Source organism: Carassius auratus, chromosome 41 (assembly GCF_003368295.1).
Source record: "Carassius auratus strain Wakin chromosome 41, ASM336829v1, whole genome shotgun sequence".
Taxonomy (NCBI): Eukaryota; Metazoa; Chordata; class Actinopteri; order Cypriniformes; family Cyprinidae; genus Carassius; species Carassius auratus.
Genome location: NC_039283.1, coordinates 19811706 through 19833733, shown reverse-complemented (window position 1 = coordinate 19833733; position 22028 = coordinate 19811706). Strand labels below are relative to the sequence as shown.

General features: G+C 34.3%; 1 protein-coding gene and 1 pseudogene across 1 annotated transcript in view; one reads left to right on the top strand and one right to left on the bottom strand.

Moving 5' to 3' along the window:
* LOC113059590 (glycerol-3-phosphate dehydrogenase 1-like protein) overlaps window positions 1-4559 on the bottom strand; it is an 11730-nt pseudogene extending 7171 nt beyond the window's left edge.
* A 1241-nt stretch (window positions 4560-5800) lies between these two features.
* LOC113059206 (oxysterol-binding protein-related protein 10-like) overlaps window positions 5801-22028 on the top strand; it is a 36119-nt gene continuing 19891 nt past the window's right edge. The window contains exons 1-4 of the mRNA XM_026227539.1: window positions 5801-6183; window positions 10166-10341; window positions 14224-14303; window positions 17103-17342. Of these exons, the coding sequence (XP_026083324.1) occupies window positions 5972-6183; window positions 10166-10341; window positions 14224-14303; window positions 17103-17342 (708 nt within the window). The 5' untranslated portion in view covers window positions 5801-5971. The remainder of the gene's footprint in view (window positions 6184-10165; window positions 10342-14223; window positions 14304-17102; window positions 17343-22028) is intronic.

The following is a 22028-nucleotide window of genomic DNA, read 5'->3' as shown; positions in this document are numbered from 1 at the left end:
ACCATCACAGAAGCCTGCGCCCACTGCAACAATGTTCTATAACAAGGGGAAATAAGGAAGTGAGGGTTATTAATAGAATGGCAGAATGGTGCGATGTATCCGGCACTTTCTAGAAATAGGGTACAAATTAGTGTCCGATAATGTTTTAAGTGACAAAAGCAGAAATTCCCACATTCTAGTATTAGATACACTACCATTCAAATGTTTGGGGTTGGTAAGTGTAAAAAAAAAAAAAAAAAAAAGACTTATACTCACCCTGGCTGATTTTATTTGATTAAAAATATAATAAAAACAGTAATAATGTCAAATATTATTACAGGTTAAAGTGACTGTTTTCTATTTTTATTTACTTTAAAATGTTATTTATTTCTGTGATGCAAAGCTGAATTTTCTGCAGCCAATATTACTGTCTTCAGTCTCACGTGATCATTCAGAAATCATTCTAATATGCTAAAACAGTGAGAAATACGGATGTAAGGGTTATCAGAATGCTAGTTAGAGCTACAATTTGCACTTTGGCAACTGAAATAAAGCTAGTACACTATGGCTGCATCTGAAAACTGAAAAATGCTGCCTTCGGAGGACTCATTCCAAGATAGGAAGGCTTCAAGGCCCGTCCGAATTCAATGTTAGCTTCAGTTCCTGTCTCCTGAGTTCCCTTTATCTGGCCAACTTTTGAAGGCAGCATAGCTGTAGTCTTCATTGCCTTTGATATCCCACAATCCTGAGCATTCAATTCTGTTACAGTTATCCAAAAATAACGATGGTGTCAGTTTTGTGTGTAAATGTATGTTTTCTGATCAATGTTTTCCACTTTTTATGTCATTTCTAGCAAGAAATTAATATTGTAGTAATGAAATATCCACTTAGTTATCACCAAAGCTCTCTATATTTTGCTATAGATCATTAAACCTTTACTCTGCTTCAGAAGCCTGTCCAAAATCAGTTTTCATGAGGTGTCTTCATGCAAAAACTCTGCCTGCAAAGTCATTGCATCATACGATAGCGAAGTTTTCGGATGCAGCCTATAAATAAATATTAATATTTTGTGTGTGAGTGTATATATATATATATATATATATATATATATATATATATATATATATATATATATATATATATATATATATATATATACACACATACCACACACACACACACACACACACACACACATATAAATTCTTTTTGAAGTATAACCATAAAGGACTACGTGTATTATATCTATTTTTTTTATAGTCAATCTTTTAACTACCAGTAGCACACACTATTTATGTGGTTAAAATCGATCTCAGATCTCGTATGTTGGCAACAAATAACCAACAGTTCATAAAATGTTCAGATTTAAACAACAGCTAATGCACAAATCCACATTTCCAGCAGAGAGGAAGAATATAAGGGAATAACTTAAATGTAGCTCTCTTTATCACATTAAGCTATCACAAGGCTTCAGAAGACTCATATAGACTACTTTACATATTGTAATGGTGCTTTTCTATCCCTTTTTGAGGTCGACTGCCCAAATTCACATTCACATTCATTATATGGGGGGAAAATAGTTTCTTCTTTTGTATTACACATGGGCTTGGAACAACGTGAGTTTTGTATGAAAATTGTCATCATTTACTCACTTTCATGTCGTTTTCAAACCTGTTTGACTTTTCTTTTTTTATGCTGTACACAAAATATGAGGTTTCAAAGGTTTTGGTTACCATTGATTTCTATTGTATGGAAAAAAATAAAACCAATGAAAAAAAAAAACATTCCACGGAGGAAAGAAGCCAGACAGGTTTAGAACGACATAAGGGTGAGTGAATGAAGAATTTTCAATTTAAGATGAACTATCCCTTTAAGCTGTAAATAACCGAGAGTATTTGTCAAAGCTTGCCAATATTGCAATGATTTTCACAATGTGTACAAGGAGAACAGCAGCCTTACAGCATCTAATTGTAAATTTAGCAGCGCAAGCTCTTCTTTACACAGAGGTCTGAGTTCTGCACCTCAGGTGCCTGAATCAAGATATTTCCCCCGGGATGAGCAACAAGACAAGACTGTATTTACCTTGAGGGCTCCACAGAGCTCTACTGTGTCAGCATCATCCACCACAGTGATTCTGAAATTAGGTGTCTGCAAGAGCTCTTTAAACAAGAGCCCGTTCTCCAACACCTTGCTGCCTGTGGATCAAAGAAAATGTCTGTAGAGTTAGCTCCTGGTGGTTTTTAGCATTTAGTTGCTAAAGTGCAACACTACCTACAAAATAGCTCCAAACATTTTTCACTCACCAATGGTGCTCTCACAGAACTTCTCTGCTGCTACTTCATTGGCAATGTTGGCCCCCATTAGGACGCTGACATCGATGCCCATTTTTTCCCGAATTATATCAGAGATGAGCTTCAATCCTTCTGGTCCTTCATCAATACCCTACAAAGAAAGAAAAAAAGGACACACCAATGCTTTTTTTAATGTAGCATCACACCATTTCCCCCTCGGCAGATATAACTCTGGAGCACAGCTGTTTGGACCATTTTTACCTAATGACTCAAAAAATGAGGAGAAACACTAAAGCGGAACACAAATAATAAAGAGGGTGAAATGAGTACACAAGAAATGGGTAGAAATCTGAAAAAAAAAAGACAACAGACAAACTATATCTTTTAAAATAAACACACAACACTGTGAGAAACGTGACTACTTTTTAAATAATGAAGTGGAAAGGATAAATCAAATTTGGAAAGGTATAACTGCAAATATGAAGCGATGTGCGATACAGTCAGTAACAGAGGAGACAAACTGGCACCAGGAAACAAATTGCACACAAAGAGATTGCCAGCAGGCCAGAGGGACTTTTTTTTTGACCCATGAGTCACTCCACATATGTTGCTCTTTTAGAAAATATCAAGTCAGAGACTTCTCAGCATTGTTCAGTCCACACAAGGTTTGACCAAAACTTAGACAATGAAATTAAAAACAGCCGTGGGCAGCATTTGGCTTGCTAATAGCGGAATATAATACAGGGTTATTATTAAATTAATTAGACAAATACTTCATTTGTAATATTTTCTGGCATTCACTATCAACGCATAATAGGAATAAATAATTGTTTGTTTGTACTGTCTCTCCATTATGGAAATGGAAACATTATGAGAAGAATCATCATGCTTATCTCTGGAGCATATGGCCCAGCTATCGGTTTTTTAAGTTGATTTGAGTACAACTTTCAAAAAATAAAATAAATAACTTAACTGCATCTCTGTAGTAAACTTTGATATAATATATTACACTCATTATTAAAAGTAAAATTAACTTAATATAACTGAAGGGGGAAAAGCGTCTATACATTTTAAACAACTTACTTTGATTAAAGTAATTCCACGAGCCTTCTCCGAAACACAGCCCACCATCTCATCGCACAGTTTCCGGATAAACTGGTGAGGCACCACGAAAACCAAGAGGTCGGCACCCTCTGCAGCGTCCCGAAGCTGTGGCACTGCAACCTACAGGAAAAAGTTCAAACCCCATAAATCTGATGCTTATTTGAATAAGATTTTTTTTTTTATTATTCAGAATTATGTGCAAAAGATGATTTGGTTTCAAATGATAGTCAACAGATAGCAAGCACACAAATCAGGCAGATTAATAGCAATTTTAAGTGCAATATTTAACCGATCAATTTTTTTTGTAAAAATCAAACAAATAACAATTTTTTTTTTTTTTGTACACAAATAAAAATATAGTATATATATATACACATAGTACACATTGTTTACCTTTCCTTATACCAAAAAAAATATTTACTCATTAACCATAATTATTATTATTTACCAAATTCTGGGGCACCCATAACACAGTCTTACCACATTCTTTGGGAGTTTGTAGCCTGGGAGGTACTTGACATTCTCGTGTTCTGTGTTGATGATCTCAGACAGCTTTTTGTCATTGACCATTTCTTCATAAACCCACATCTTGACTGTGGTGGCAAAGTGCTGGAGTTTCTGTGGCATTGGTTCCAACAATTCTTGCAATTGCAGAGCCCCTTGGCACAGAAAAACACAACAGTACCTTTAATCAAAATGCCAGTCTGTTGTTAAAAAGCAGTTCACTTAAGACATTCCAAGCAGGGTTTACAACTCCGAGAAGCTGCTTTGCCAGCTGCAGTCAAGAGGGTTATACATAAAGATCTCCATATCAATGCAGTTCAATCATTAACCACTTGATTTTGCCCAGAATAATAATGCTTAAAATATGGATCTGAATATCATCTCGCTGTAACTGCTGTTTCTTACAGGGTATTAAACTTGTGCTCCAGTCTAAGTAAGTACTTTCTAAGCTATAACAGTTGGTCCACGCCATATGTTCTGTATATTAATCTTATTACCAATCAAATACAGATCATATATGATCATTACACGTTCATACTCACCAGTTTCCTGAACCAACAATACATACTTTCAACGGAGCCGCCATAACCACTTTTGCTTTCCACTAGTGGATAAGTATTTCAAGTAAACAATGTAGGTAATAACCACTATAAAATCAAGCAGTTACTCGATGGGAGGGAACGTGTTGGTCCACTTTTGACTGCGTCATCAACGATAGCTGGGGATTCTGGGAGTTGTATTTTTTATGTAAATAATTATTTATGTATTTTTAGTTTCTAAACGTCACTATTCGGTGTCTAAAATAGTAGCTGTAAAAACCGTGACACAGACTGGCGAATAATTTCATTCAGTTTATGTGTATACCGCAATTCATTAGATCTGGAACTAATCACTCACTCTACTTATATGGTAGAATAAAACTTATAACTAAAGGTTGAACGTTGTGAACAATACTCCTTAAACGTATTAGCTCATGACATTAAGATCTATTATATTAATGCATACTCATTAATTGAAAGAAATACTGTATTGAAGACAAAATCTACATACATAATGGTGTGCATAATATAATATAATATATATATATATAATGAATCGCTGAATGTATATATATATATATATATATATATATATATATATATATATATATATATATATATATATATATATATATAATGAATATAATGAATTGCTGAATGTTTCAAACGACTATATATATATTTATTAAAAATATATTTTTTAATGTGTGGAAATTATTTTCCCCCTCAAAAATTTACGACTGTAACAATAGTGTAATAAACAGAAAATATCAAATGAAGACTAAAATAATAATAATAAATACTAAACAGTTTATCATATGTTCATATCTGTAAATTACCACGTTTATTAATATTTTTATTAATATTTTATTACATTTACATTACATTTAGTCAACAACGCTTTAATCCAAAGCGATTTACAAATGAGGACAATGGAAGCAATCAGAAGCAACAAAAGAGCAATGATATTCAAGTCTCAGTTAGCTTAATGTAGTACATATAGCTTTTAAGGGCTTTTAAATAATATAGTAAATACAAAGAAAACAGATAGAATAGAAAAAGAATAGAGCAAGCTAGTGTTAGAGGTCTTTTTATATATCTAAAAATGTATAATAAATAAAAAGAAAATACAATTTGTATTTTTTATTTTATTTATTTTTATTATTTTATTATTTTATTTTATTTATTTCATGTTATTATTTCAATGTATTTTAAAATAATATATTTCTATAATATTTATTATTTTTGTTATTAATACTGTTTTTCTGTACAAATGATAATGAGGGGGCGTGGTTTTACAATCAGTCATCATATTCACATTCACGAGCGCCTTTCTGCTGTAGCCTATAAGCTGCAGCATTCCTGTCGGTGGAGCGCGGGAGGGGAGTGACCACACGATGATTCCAATGGAAACACGGAGAAGCCCATTAAAGAGTCCAAGGCAAGCCTCCTCTCCATACGATGATCTTTTTCAGCAGTATCTTTGCTTTGCTTTTGAAACTGTGCTTTGGATTTTGAACCGTCATATTGTATTATCCAGAGTTTTGAATAATCATGGAAAAAACATTGAACGTGTCGCATTCAGGGAGCAGTAAAGGAAAGTGGTCATTGGATCTGGGGAATCCCGCACACAGAGAGGCAAGAAGCGGCTCGTATAGTCCGGGAACAGGGGCTGTTTCGGACACTCACCCGTCTCAGACCCAAAAACGACACTTGGAAGGGGTTTTGAACAAATACACCAATTTACTGCAAGGCTGGCAGCACAGGTAAAGAGTTTTCTGAGCTTGCTCACACTTCACAACTTTTACACCGATACAGGATGCCCAATGTTTTTCTTCGTAGACTTCCAACATAAGATTGACTAAATGTAAATGTTGATTTTTCACTTGCTGGGCATTTCTGATAATTTCTTTCCATCATTTCCATGACATCCAGTTTCTGGATCACAGAATGAAGACACGTCATCTTCCAGCAATCCACAGAACGCGTTTTTTTTTTTTTTTTTTTTTTTTTTTTTTTGTGCATAATGACGTTATACATGAATGAAATTGTTTACGTTACGTTTCATTGTTTACGTTTGTTTGGCTTCTCCTCCGTTAATGCTGAACATCTGTGCAGCTTTATCCACCTACCTATAGATCGTGTTTGATTAAGCGATAGCAATATAAAAAATTACATCAATATATATTTCAATTCATTATGACGTCATGCATAAAAAATAAAACAGTTTGGTTTATCATTGTACAATATAAATAAATGAAATAAAAATTAAACAATAATAATATCAATAAAATAAAACGAACAAATATTTATACACGCATAAACAGGCATTGTCATTGTAAAAATAAAATTAAGTAAATTAAGAAAATAATTTTTTATGTTTTTCTTCGTGATCATTTTAAAGGTTTTTGACATCACTGTCCATATTTTAGTAATGTTGACTTTTTGTAAAATGTGATGAAATCTATTGCTGTAGAAGATGCACATCTCGTGTCTTAGTTTGCATACCTGTTATCTACGTTCTGGTGTTATGTAATATTCTCTTATGATTTGATTTATCCTACAGGCTCACTGCAGATTTGTATTGTATTGTATAATTACATTAGTATGCTTATTTTTCTATATGATAACACAAAGTCTAGTCTTGAGATAAATAAGAAGATCTCCTGCATCCTAAAAACAGACATCATTGTTCTGAAAGGTCATTGTTTAATGATCTGTTTTAAAAGACCTTCATATAATAAAGACCTTCTATTTGTGGTCCGGAATCTAAATGTGACATGAGCTCTCTACCGGCTGAGCTATGCAGAAACACTCCAAAGCAAGAGCCTCTCACTGAAAGCAGGAGATTTTTGTCAGATTTCACTGTTGTGTGTGCTGCAGGGTTGAGTGCAGCACAGCCCACAGTCAAGGCTCTTTCATCTGGGAAAGACTATGACTCATCCATGATGGAAAATCCCTTGCATCCGTGATGTTGTGCTCATTCTGTTGCTTAGTCCAGAGATCGATGAGGGACAGGCCAAGCATATAGCAAACATCAGGACCAGAGGGTTACCTGCCCTCTGCAATGGCTCAGAAATAGCCCTCGTGTTAATTTCAGCACTGCTCACTGTTTAGTGCTTAATGATTTGTGGGTGTGTGTTTGAGAGAGAGGTTTTCACACCACTCAATACTTTGACCTGATGAGAACTGAGCCTTGGGGAGGATAACTAACTGAATAGTACTGCTAATGTCCATCACAAATTTCATTAATTCACACCTAAACAGACAGGCATGTGAACATGTTAGCACACTTCGAGTTTGATCATGTCGCATAATATTCCAGGACATTCTTTGAAGTACCATGCATTTTTGAATAATATGTAAATAAAAAATATGTATTTAAAAAAAATTATTATACAGTTTTACTGTATTATACACTGGTACCAGAATATAGGAAATCTGACCACAAGTAAGATTTGTCCCCTCAAACGTAAAAAAATAAATAAAAATAATAATAATACAAATGTTATTTTTAATTTAGTAATTTAGTAGGGGTGCTCCGATCACGATCGGCCGATCATTATGCGCATCTCGTCAGTAAAGCCGGTTTTCTAATCAGCGGTTAATTCCATCAGGTGCGTGATTTCACATAGAGCAGCTGTTACTACACAGAGCCGTTGTTAATAGAGAAGATGCGCAAATCCACTTCATTTTCAGCGTTTTTTGGCGCATCTTCTCAGTTAACAACGGCTCCGTGTAGTAACAGCTGCTCTATGTGAAATCACGCACCTGATGGAATTAACCGCTGATTAGAGAACCGGATTGGCCGATCGTGATCGGAGCACCCCTACTAAATTACTAAATTAAAAATAACATTTGTATTATTATTATTTTTATTTATTTTTTTACGTTTGAGGGGACAAATCTTACTTGTGGTCAGATTTCCTATATTCTGGTATAATTTAGCCAAATTTATTACATATAATATTATATAAAAATGTATTTAATATTATATTAAATTATTATAAATTTAAAAGGGTGAGGTGAAGTACCACAATGTCTTTTTTTTTTTTTTTTTTTTTTTTTGTGGTGACTCACTGGAGGATGAGGTTATGTAAGCAAATGTCACCAAAGGTCCACAGTGATCATCTGTCCTCTGCCATCAAAAGCAAAGCATTGGTTACCGCTTTGATCTTCATACTTTTAGCTGCTTTTTAAAATAATGATGTGTCTTCGTCTAGCTTTTTCAGAGACCCCATCCGAGACACCGTGCAAAAGAAATTGGCAGCACATCCATTTTTTAATAAGAGAGGGTGGCTTGTTGTGTTACAGCACCCAAACTGTGTGATTACAATCCTTTCCCTGCAGAGTTACGATCCCGTATAAAGCAACTCTCTGGTTGGCTCTGACAGAGGGGAACCAGATGTGGCATGTAATGCATCACGAATAATGAGAAAGGAGAGGAGAGAGAGAGAGAGAGAGAGAGTAATAATGGCCACCGTAAAACTCTCATACGCTTTTTGTTTTATGCCAGTTGTACTAGCTGTATGTAATTGTGTTTTCTAAGGCAACCATCACTGTTACTATTTTTCATACTTTTTAAGGGAGCAAATCTCGGCACATACTGTAACTCGCACGTTTCTGTTACTGACATAAATAATATCTAAAATCAGGCAGAATTTTAAAGAGAGGCATTCTGTTACTTATCTCATCTGGCATATAATAAAATGTTTGGAAAGAATCTACGGAATTCATAGCTACACTCTGGAAACCAACAAGAACATGGTAGGAACCCCATGTCAACACAGTAAAACCAACCGGAACACTTTAGCAACTGCATAACAACACCCTGGCAACCAATAAGGACACCCTAGCAACCACATAGCAATTCAATTAAACCACTCAGAGCACAATAGAAGCTCTAGCATACCCTAGAAACCAACAAAAATCACATAGCAATGCGGTCAACATTATAAACAAAAAATTACTAACAAATATTTTTGTTGTCAAAGTCGTTTCATTTCATATGACCTAATGTAAGGGCCTGCAATACCGTGGTTTGACCAGTGTGGCGCTGTAGTGAAAGACTGTAATTCAGCCTTCCCACAAAAAATCCAACAGAAAAAACAAAGTGATGGTAAAAATATTTTGTCTGCAACCTGGGGTAAAGACTGAGAAGGTGTGAAATAAGTAAAATAGCACCTGAAGATGATAATTTCAGAACGCTGAAACACTGGGAGCGGACAAGACTTTTTTTTTTTGCTGAATTTTTGCGAGACTTTTTTTTTTTGCGGAATTGGGCTACTTTTATATTGCTGCCATGGCTTAAAGCAAAACATCAAGAAAAACATTATCAGTGTCACTTTCAGTTAGAATTACAACATGATTTTCTGCTATAAAGCTGAACATGAAGAACTCAATATTTTATCTTAATTATTGAAATAATCATTAGATTAATTTATTATCAAAATAATCTTTTGTTGCAGCCGTAAATCCTGTTAGAGCGATTAAGAACATTTTAGGAACCACGTAGGAACACACTAGCACCCAACAAGAACAGAATATCAACCACATAGCAATGCAGTAATAAAGCCACTCTGAATACTTTAGCAACTGCATAGCTGCACCCTGGCAACCAACAAGAACACCTAGCAACCGCATAGCAATTCAGAGCAACCACTCAGAACACGCCAGGCATCACACGCTGTCAAAATCTAGGTTAGTTGTAATGTAACCATCTTCTCCTCTCTGTTTTTCATTATGCAGGTACTTTGTGTTGGACCCTGAGCTCGGCCAGCTTCAGTATTTCATCAACGAGCACAGTAAGAACCAGAAGCCACGAGGGTCCCTGCCCCTCATCGGCTCCGCGGTGGCCCCAAGCGACGAGTTTCCCTATATGTTCACAGTCTGTGCAGCAAATGGAGATTTCTTCAAACTACGGGGTGAGCGGCCTTCCCTCTTTGGGGTTTTAATCATTTGCTTTTGCTTTTGACTTGGCCATTTGTGTCCGATTTGATCCCTTCGATCTCCATTCTCCTTTAACTTGCATCTCCTCACTCTGTCTTGCATAATTTCTCTTAAGAAATGATCTCTTTCATATGTGTTTTCCCCCTTCATCTGTGATTTAGTTGTCCATGTTCACCCTTTCTTTCCTGCCAGCTACTTCCTCATCAGATTAGATGTCTATACTTTCCCCTCTCTGTTTTTCCTGTTTTTTCAAATATGCCAGGGATCTTTTCATTCACTGTATCATGCCACAGTCTTTTATGCTGTTTTTACATCAAAACACTCTTTTGGTCCGAGGTGACTCTGAGAACTAATTTAGACTGTGTCAGGAGTTTACAAGCAAAATGCCACCAGACAAATTGGCCATTTGTAACAAAGGCAATTTCTGAGAGGTTTTTGGGAGGATGAATTTCACTGGGAACAAGCTGTCCCCTCCAGTGTTATTCCCAGTAGTTTCACAGCCTCGCCGCAGGTGGAGTCTCGTCCGCTCCTAGTGTTCCAGCATTCTGAAATTATAATCTTCAGGTGCTATTTTTCTCATTTCACACCTTCTCAGTCTTTACCCCAGGTTGCAGACAAGCCACAAATTAAGTTTTTCGGTCTTGTGTCGATGAAAAGACTTGCATTTGTTCTACCTGGGTAACCATACCTAATGACCTTAAAACTAGATTTTCATAGGACAAAAAACAAACCATTGACTGATATGCAAAATCTTCTTTAGGCAAGACGGTACAGGAAAAAACATATTTGGGCTCCATAATATGCTTCCATAAAATGCCTTTTTATCAGACTAGTGGAAAGAAGACATACACAGTACACATTAAAGTGTTTATTTTATTATTACTTTCTCTGTGTGTGTCTGTAGATTTCAATGTTTGTGTGTGTATATATATATATATATATATATATATATATATATATATATATATATATATATATATATATATATATATATATATATATATATATATATATATATATATATATATATATATATATATACATACATATATATATATATATATATATATATATATATATATATATATATATATATATATATACATACATACATACATATATATATATATATATATATATATACATACATACATATATATATATATATATATATATATATATATACATATATATATATATATATATATATATATATATATATATATATATATATATATATATATATATATATATATATATATATATATATATATATATATATATATATATATATATATATATATATATATATACCAAGTGGCCAAGCTCTTTTTTTTTTTATGCGACCTCAGATTGAGTTCCTGCTTGAGTGTTCTGAGTTTGGCAAAGATATCTCATTCCTTTCAAAAGTCAAAGCCATTTTAGTAAAAGTGGCCCTGCCCCTTTCGAACGTGTTAGCCTCCCTTTGTGACAGTGAGTTGAAAGTAAAACATTTTTGATAATATTTATATTCACTCTCCAGAGAATCTTTCTGCACTGGTTTGGTTCTGATCAGGTGAAAAACCTAGGACTAGTTTGCAAAGGTAGATTTTTTAAGAAAATCCAAAGTACCACAAAATGTTGCCAGGGACTCCAACGACATAGGGCATTTGAGTCTGTTACCAACAGTTCAGGAGTTATGTATAGTTAAATATATATTTTATACTTTTGATCACTGTAATGTCCCCGTCAGTCTGATTGGTTGAGAGCTTTAGTGACCTTGTAGACAGTGTGAGTACTACCATCCCTCCAAGTTTCAAGTCTCTACGATTTACTGTTTGGTCTGCCCAGTCAGTTTTAGATGGAGATTGTTGATCCTTGGCCATTCTAACAATTACAATAAGGTTTCATCTCTACGTACTTGAACCCCTAACTATTGGCTTTTTGTTGAGGTAACAGGCTTTTTATGATAACTTCTGAATGTGCCTGCAAAACTACGTAATCCCTGCAGCATTCTATGGACTTGTGCGCCAAAATTTCATTGTCATTATTTACCAAAAATCATAAAAAATGGAACTTATCATGGTAGTTGGTTTCAAATGCAGTGGATTTAGATTGTATTGACACCTAACCTGTGATATAACAATAATGTTAACATTTCCATAAAAGTTCAAGTAAAATGCATTTCTCCTCTTATGAATCCTTTAATATGCATGACTATTTCTAAGGATTTTACGGAGCCCCACACATGACATGCAAGAAAAAATAGTAGGCTAAATCGTGTGCACGTTTTAGTAATTCTTTCCCTCAATGTACTAAAACGTGCACACGATTACTATTGCGTTCTCTCCATTTACTATTTCGTTCACTCGATTTATAAATTGTGCGCACGATTTACTAATTCATTCCCTCGATTTGCTAAATCTTGCACTCGGTTTAGCAAATCGAGTGAACGCAATAGCAAATCGAGGGAGCGCAATAGTAATTGTGTGTGTGTTATAGTATATTGAGGAAACAAATTAGCATATCGTGTGCTAGAGCTGCACGATTAATCGTTAAAAGATCGCGATCTCGATTCAGACACCCTCTCGATCTCATTTCTAAAAGACAACGATTCCCTGAGTCTGTTAAACCTTTGACAAAGTCTTACCGGAGCTCTTACCATGTTTGGTTAAGAAACATCTTCACAAACAGTCTTTTCAACTACACAGTATTATATCTGTCTTACAGTCATTTATATTATCACAGAAATACTGGGATAAAGTTTATAGTTTAAATATAAACATTGATGTCTATATGGCAGCGATCAAAATATAACAAATCCCCTTTTGAAAGTACTGCGCTTTAAATAACGTTTGTGTCGATTGCATTGTTTCACCAATAGGTGGCGACAAGTGTCTTAATTTATTTGTCAATGAATTAATTTTTCATTCTAGAGAATCGTTCAAAAACGCTGATTCATCCAGAAATGAAACAAGTGTAGTAGGTTTATGAGTGAGTCGTTGAATCAGTGATCTAAATAACTTTTTCATCATTCTAATATAAAAAAAACTGGGGTTTTAAATATATTATATATACACTACCAGTCAAAAGTTTTTGAACCATAAGATGTGTAATGTTTTTTTAAAGTCTCTTCTGCTCACCAAACTATATTTATCTGATCCAAAGTACAGCAAAATCAGTAAAGTTTTGAAATATTTACCATTTAAAATAACTGCTTTCACTTGAATGTATTTTAAAATGTAATTTATTTCTGTGGTGTGCAGCTGTATTTTTCAGCATCATTACTCCAGTCTTCAGTGTCACATGATCTTCAGAAATCATTCTAATATGCTGTTTTGCCATTCAAAAAAACATTATTATTATTATTATTATTATTATTATTATTATTATTATTATGTTGAAAACAGATGAGTTACAAATGAGATTTTTTTTCAGGTTTCTTTGATAGAAAGTTCAGAAGAACAATAATTGTGTGTAATAGAAATATTTTGTTATAAATGTCTTTGTCACACTTGATCAATTTAAAGAATCCTTGCAAAATAAAATAATTAATTTATATACTTGTGATAATGATAATGTTAATAGTAATAATAATAATAAAGAATCGTAGGAGAATCGTGATCTCTATATGAGATCAAAAAATCGTGATTCTCAATTTATCCAGAATCGTGCAGCCCTATCGTGTGCACAATTTATTTAATTTCTCTTGTATGTCATGTGCGGGGCTCCGTAGGATTTACATTGCCAAACACATTCATTATTTTTAATGAAAAATCTAATTCAGTATGTGTATGTGTTGTGTTTATTGAATTAAAATAGCTATAGAGACAGCATGAATGAATATGGCCATTGATAGTAGTCGTGTCTTCTTTTAGCCTGTGATGCACACGAGCAGCAGATGTGGATGACCCAGCTTCAGCTGTGTGCCCGTCGCCACTCAGACGGCAGTGCCAAGGTAACCCAGTCACATTTAACTCTGCACACTGTGCTCTCATTTCTTTCCTTTACATTTTTTTTCACTCTCTCTTACTTTTGACAGCAGAATGTTTGTCTTGAAGCTGTCCTTCTTTTGATTTCGTTCATCCTGTCATTGATAATGTACTAACTGTCCTTTCTGTAAGTGTATCTTCCTTGTCATCCTTCCTGTCTTTGTCTCTATCTCTCACATTCTTTGTACTGACTTAGTCGCTCTCCATTTCCTCTGACCTCTCCAGGCACTACTTCGATTACAAACTGTCCCTGTAATTATGTGATTTTTGATGCAGTTTATTCTCTCTGTCTCTTTTCATAATAGAATAAAGTTCATCACACTGGATGTAAGGCTTGTTGTAACGGGTGGAATTTCAAAAGAGGTCATTAGCAAGTTTTTACCTGTACATTTGGTTGGTTTATTTGGTAGAGATGGGATGTTATTTAACTATTTGTAGCCTGGTGCATGACAGAACAGTTATAAATGCTATACATAAATATACATATAAGTGGTAAAAACATTTACCATATGAATCAAAATGATTGTTTAACAGGCTTATATTTATAGTATCAGTTCACATATCATGTGACAAAACACACAGCATGTCACACTCTGTTTCCCACTATTGTCTGATTTTGAACACTCAGTGATTTTTGTGTTTAACCTTTACAGAGTTAAACTTTAAGCGTTCACCTCTATTAAGACTTGTCATTAAATCATGCCTCAAGATACATAATGTTAGTTTTGCCGACTGAAAGCAATTCAAATGGATGATTAAATGCAGTAATATGCATTAGACAGACTTTTAGGCAGACGGTGATGTGTCCAATTATTTATTGTAATTTTCACTGCTTTTGAGTGGCAGAATAATGATAACTTCAGTCAGAACTGAAAATTAGTGTTTACAAATGGGAGAGACTGGCGTTTTCCACTAATTTAGAGCGCGGATTAAATGGAATGGAATTTAGCCTTGAGGCTAAAACATTATTTGACTTCTATTAGCATTCATTTTCAATATATGCCCAACAAATGGCAGTCTAATAACACAAGCCAGTCTTAGCTGCTAATGTATTCTGAAAAAGGAAAAAACATTGCAGTCTCTTTAAATAATCACATTATAAGCCAAGTAATTTGAAACTACACAAATCTGGGGCCGGTCTTCATTATCGACCGAAGGCTAAATATATTACATTACCAGGGTTTTATATTTAGTCATTTAATGACTGAATCCATAATGCATGCAACAGATGCATCATGGATTCTCTACACTCAGTGTGCTTATTTTTGTATATATTTTATTATTCACTGCACCTTATTACCTGCTGCTGCTAGCAGAGAATTATCATTCCACTAAGAGAACTAAAATTTACATTTGAAAGAAATTAAAACCTTTTTTTTTTCAGCAAGGATGCATTAAACTGAAAAGACACAATAAATACATTTACATAGTTACAAAAGATTTCTTTTTCAAATAAATGCTGTTGTTTTTGCTATTTTCTTTTTCTGTTCATCAAAGAAAAAAAAATTACTTGTTTAACCAAAAATACTGAAACATAAACATATCAGTTTTGTTTCAACACGACTGTTCATCAATAATAGTATAAGAAGAAATATTTCTTGGACACCAAATCATTATATTAGGAAGACTTCTGAAGGATTATGTGACACATAAGACTGGAGTAATGCTTCTAAACATTATGTATATAATAATAAAAAAAATTTGTAATATAATAATATTAAAATTTTTACTGTATTTATCAAATGCCACCTTGGTGAGCATTATATATTATAGCATTGTATGGTTTTACACTTCTCTCTAAATTTCAGAATTGTCATTCTCTGATATAAGGGGGTCTAAGGGTCTGTATAGTCTGTGACTTGTGTAACCTTGTAGTCACACATTTTTGAGTTTTATCAAAGAGCGCGATCTTGCTTGAAGCCTAAGAGTCCATGTTGCAGCCCCAGAGGAGTTTCTGAAGAACGCACGGGTGCTTTTAAATCTAAACACGTCTTCCTCTGTTAGTTTGGTATGATTAATTTATTATCATATAGAGCATGACTTTTGGAATTTGTTTGTTCTGAGATTAATAGTGAGTTTTTTGTTTAGATTTTTTTTTTGGCAAAATAACTTTTTAAGGGTGTTCACTAAGGCCAGATTTTCATTAGACATACACTATCATAAAAAAAAGGAACACATTAAAACTGGGAAATATTTCTACAATTTAAGAGAACTGTTTTCTATTTAAAACTGTAATATATTCCTGTGATAACAGCTGAATTAGCATTATCATCAGTACCACATGATCCTTCAGAAATCATAATTTGCTGATTTATTTGTGAAAGCATGATTTAGACGCTTGCTTTAGTGCATTTTTTTTTTTTCATCAGCAGTGCACTAAATGCTTTTGTGAATCGCAGAAAAATGATGTCTCTGCTTAACTGTGATGGAAGGAGATTGCTGTTCTCAGGTTGTGCCGAAGAGCTTTTAAAGATGAAAGCATTTCAAACGAGTGACTACCTTTATCTCTCTGCAGTGGAGAACAGTTCTCCACAGGAAGCTCACTCCTCCTCTCTCTGCTGTCTCATATTGCACTGTCTCCCACCATGCACTGCTCTTGCTTCCTCTCACCCTCCCTGTCTGTATGTGGCTGCTGTCTTGGTGGTGTCAGGCCGATGATGCTCTTTTGCGTGATGGCAGACCGTGCTGGCAGGACAGGGCCGGTGTCTGTACCCGTCGGGAAGCCCTCTCACTCCTGCTGCTGCCATTGCTGCTGTCTCTTTCAGGGCTGCACCTCATCTTCCTCCTCCTCCTGCAACACATCCTCTTCCTCATCTGTCGGCCGGACCCGCAGCTTCTCCCTGCACCCGCACCCTGTCCCACAGTGCTCCTCCATCTCCACCCAAAGACAGACCCCCCAGCATGGGACTCCTGCCTCTGTCATCACCATCACCCACCACAAGTCCCCCACCGCCAGCCAACGGGCCTGCAGCCAGCATCCTGCAGGACTGCACCAGGTCAAAGAGGTACGGACAGAGTCAGGCAGAGCCAGCTAGCCACTGTTGTTAAATACACTGATGTTTTGCAGTGTTTGTCAGGGGTTTGTAACTAGATTTTTTTGGTTCAGAGTATTAGTTCAGATTTTTGGCCTTTTAATTATATTTTTGGCAACATATTCATTAAACTTGTTATAAAAAATATTTAATATTAAAAATGTGTGTATGTGTATGTATGTATGTGTGTGTATATGTGTATATATATATATATATATATATATATATATATATATATGTATATGTGTGTGTGTCTGTGTGTGTATACACACACACTATACACAAAATATTTAAAATGTAGTTATATTTAGTATTTAAAAATATTTAATTACATGTTTATGTATAACTTTATATGCAATTCCATATGTAACTTTCTTAAATATTATATTTTATATATATTTTTATATTTAATCTTATATTACTTGTTTTATATACTTTCATTTTATATACTTGTTTTTTGTAGTATATGCATTTTCCTGTAAGCAACAATGATAAATGATAAAACATATATATATATATATATATATATATATATATATATATATATATATATATATATATATATATATATATGTAATATTATATAATAAAATTATTTACAAATAAATAATAATGAAATAAAAAAGTAATAAAATGTTTAACAATAATATATATATATATATATAACTACTAACTACTAACTCCATTCTAACCGGTGAAATGCATGAAAGGGATATATATTAAATACGGTCTGTCTGCTCTGCCAAAGAGTTTTGGATTGTCACGTGTTAGTAGTTATGACACAAAGCACACGGTTATTTTGCTTTAAGCTTTATGCAGTCAGCAGCACTGTCAGTGTTGAGCTGACTCCCTTATGGGACGTCTCGACCTTAGCTGGCCTGTGATTGCTGCATCAGCATCAGAAAGTGCTGTTCAGCAAGAAGCTTGTGTCCAAACACTGTTTTGACATTGTTGCAGTCATACCTCACAATGGAGTGAGAATGTTAGGAATTGTCAGTTTTGACTAAAAAAACTACACAAATTACACTCAATCGCATTCATGTATCAGTATTGAATGAAATGAATGCCAGTAGCATCACTATCACTATTGCTCATACTAAGGAATTAGATGAATCCTTAACGCTGTTGAAGGAATAGTTCACTTAAAAGCTGATAAAACAGTAATCAAACAGTTCATCAGTTGGATGACAAACTACTCTACACCTAGGATGGAGTAAAGTTTCAGCTAATTTTCATTTTTGGGTGAACCATTCTACTAAACATTCACACATAACTCACCTAGTACTGCTTGTGTTATGAAAATGCACAACATCTCACATTTCTATTCTGTGTGACTAGACTGAAGGTTTTTGGAGAGGAGGATCAAACAGACAAATAAAACTTTTAACTAAAGAAGTTCCCACTTATGTCTTGTTTAATTAATATCTACGAATCTTGTTTATTCCTTTGTTTTAAACCGTCTGTTTGTTTGATCCTGGTGTGACATTTTCCTGACAACCAGCTGCTTTTTCTGGCTCTATTTTGTCCTCAAATTAGATGACACTGTCACTTTCCCCGACAGTCCAAAGGAAACATGCAGCAAGTCATTGGAACCAGCTGAGATTCATAAACTGTGCTTTCAAAATGTGTGTGCATCTAAGCACTGAGGTGGAAATTATTATTAGCAATCTCTCTGAATATCTTGCAAGTGTGTTAAGCAGAATATTTTACTGGGTGTAAAGAACAGTCTTCTAAAATTTTAATCTCTGCCATTATTTACTCACCCTCATGTCATTCTAAACCTGTTTGACTTTTTTAGGGGTAAGTAAATACTGTATTTTGTGTATTTTGTGATGGATCATTCCTCCTCTCATTCATCTAATGTCTTCAGTCAAGCCTCACTAAATCATCTTCCCTGGTCGTGGAGCCAGCCCACTCCCATACACCTATTTAAACTCACCCAGGACCATTTACACCTGCTGATATGGAGCTCAAAGCAGGTCATCTCCGGGCTGTCAGTCAAAGATGTGACTAGCGCCTGTGCTTTTGAAAAGACAACCAGACATAGAAAGACCTCTTCTCCTTTGCCGACTGGAGATAGCCGAGACTCTCTCTTTTTTTTTTTTCTTTTTTTTTTTATATTGACACCATTTGCATTCATCTCTAATACCTTTTTCAGCAAGTGGAATTCTGTATATTTTGCAGTACATATTTAGGTTTGGCTACACGTTTTTTTCCCCCTCTAACAGCACTTCATAATGTAAACACAGTCTCTGATGTTCAAACTTTTCTTTTCAGCACTGCTAGTGTCACTAAACCCAAAAATGATCATGAAAAAAATTTTTTTTTTAACTTTTGATGCTCTAGCAGTTAATAAACAGAACTGCTTGCGTCTTATTACAATATTTATTTATTTATTTATTAATTTATTATTTTTTTATTTTTTTCTGAACACCAACCTTTTTGCCATTGCTTGACCACGTAGATAGTCCTACCCTCATTCCTCACCATTGGCTTAACCAATGTGGCTTTGTCAGGACACTGGCAGAGTTGATACTCTTTGTGGAAATCCACCTACAAATATACCTTATAGTTATTACGCTTCTAGATGTTGGGGTCGGTTTTACCAAGGCTGCATTTATTTATTCAAAACTATATTTCTTATTAATTTCGTTTTGTTTTTCGTTTTATAAAAACGTTTTGCTGCTTAATATTGTTCAGTAAGTTTAAAACTTTTTAAAATGGAAAACTTTTGTAATAATGCAAACGTCTTTACTGTCACTTTCGATTCATTTAATGCATCCTTGCTGAATAAAAGTACTAATTTTCTTTCAAAATAAAAAATTTGGCTAAGGCTAGTAAAAAAGGCTCCCTGAATTGAAGTGACTGCCGTTATAGTTGCATGAAATGGTTGGCATTTTAATTATTCTGCTGCGTTTATTTTTATCCAGGGCTTGATGTGCAATTAGTCACACTGTTTCCCCTCAACAAGTGTGAGTGGAAATTGCATTCACACAGAAATCATTAGTGAGTATTAGAGATGATCATAGGGATGTGTTGATGTGTCTGTTTGAAGGTGGACAGGACTTGGTCTACTATAAATCTGATGGTATTCTGCAAATATTTGACTGCTGAATGCTGTGATCGACCATTCAGATTGAAATATTCCATAGATTTGTGAAGTAATGCATAACAGGGTTTGGATCTATTGAATCTATCTATCTATAACAGCTTTTTTGACTCTCTTTTTAGCGAAGATGTACATAACCATTCAAAAGTATAGAGGTCAGTAAAAAAAATCTGTTTGTTTTAAAGAAATTAATACTTTTATTTAGCATGGATGCATAAATTGATCAAAGGTTACAGTAAAGACATTTTATAATATTATAAATATTTCTGTTTAAAATAAATGTTGTTCTGCATTCTATTTATCAAAGAACACAAAAAAAGGGTTCCTGTTTCCACAAAAATATTAAGCAACACAATGTTTTCAACATTTGTAATAAAAAGAAATGTTACTTGAGCACCAAATTGGCGTATTATATAATATAATAGAAAACAAATATGTGTACACTTTTTCTGGATGTTCGAACATTGGAGACTTACAGACCCCAAACTTAGTGTATTCGAAATATATTTATTTTGTAGCCAAAGTTTTGCATGTCTTTTAAGAGCATGTATGAGAGGGAAAAATAAATGATGTGTGTGTGTGTGTGTGTGTGTGTGTGTGTGTGTGTGTGCGTGTGTGTGTGTGTGTGTGTGTGTGTGTGTGTGTGTGTGTGTGTGTGTGTGTGTGTGAAAGTGACAGTGATGGAGAGTGACTGAGAGAGCTGTAACCTTTCTTATATGAACATTTTGACGGCGAAAAATGAAAAAGACATGACCAGAAAGACAGATTTTGAGAAGGGGGGACCAGAGAGGGAGAGGTAAAAAGAGATGGAGTAAAAGGAATTGATTTTCTGTTCGTTCTACAATATCACTTCATGAGTAACACACCCTGAGAGGTGTGCTAGAATTATCTGTGCTTTATGTCAATACTTCAACAATATAGACATCTATACTCTTACTTACTCTTCAATAATGGATTATTATATATTCTTAAAGGAATTATGAATAAGGCCATTTGCTGTTCCAAATCAGAAAGAAATTCATACAGGCTTATAACGACATGATGTAAATGCATTTTTGGGTGAACTATCCCTTTAATACTATTTTATTATTTTCACTAAGCATTATGCAACAGTTCTTTCCTGAGAGCAGGTAACAGCTGTGATGCCTCTCTCTTCCCTTTAATACTTACCAAAAAAAAAAAAGAAAAAAGAAATGGAATCAAGGAGAGAGTTTAAAGAGATGCATCAATTTTTCATGAGAGCTAGGTTATGAGTGAAACTGCAAAATCTCTTCTGCGCTCAAAGTTTGCCATGTTGTAGCAGACAGACAGGAAATTTTTCCTTTAAACGTAACAACATACAGGTTTTGCAAAAAAAAAAAAAAGTATTTTCACAGTGTATGTGCATCTTTTATATATCTTATTTGTTTCCGATTGTTTATTTTTAATATTTAGATAAAACCTTATCTGTTTCAATGAGGCAGATATCTTGAGGACATTCTAATGTTCCTTTTAAGAGTGTAAGTTTCCTCCATTAAAACTGCAGCTGTGCTGTAATAGTGTTGCAATCA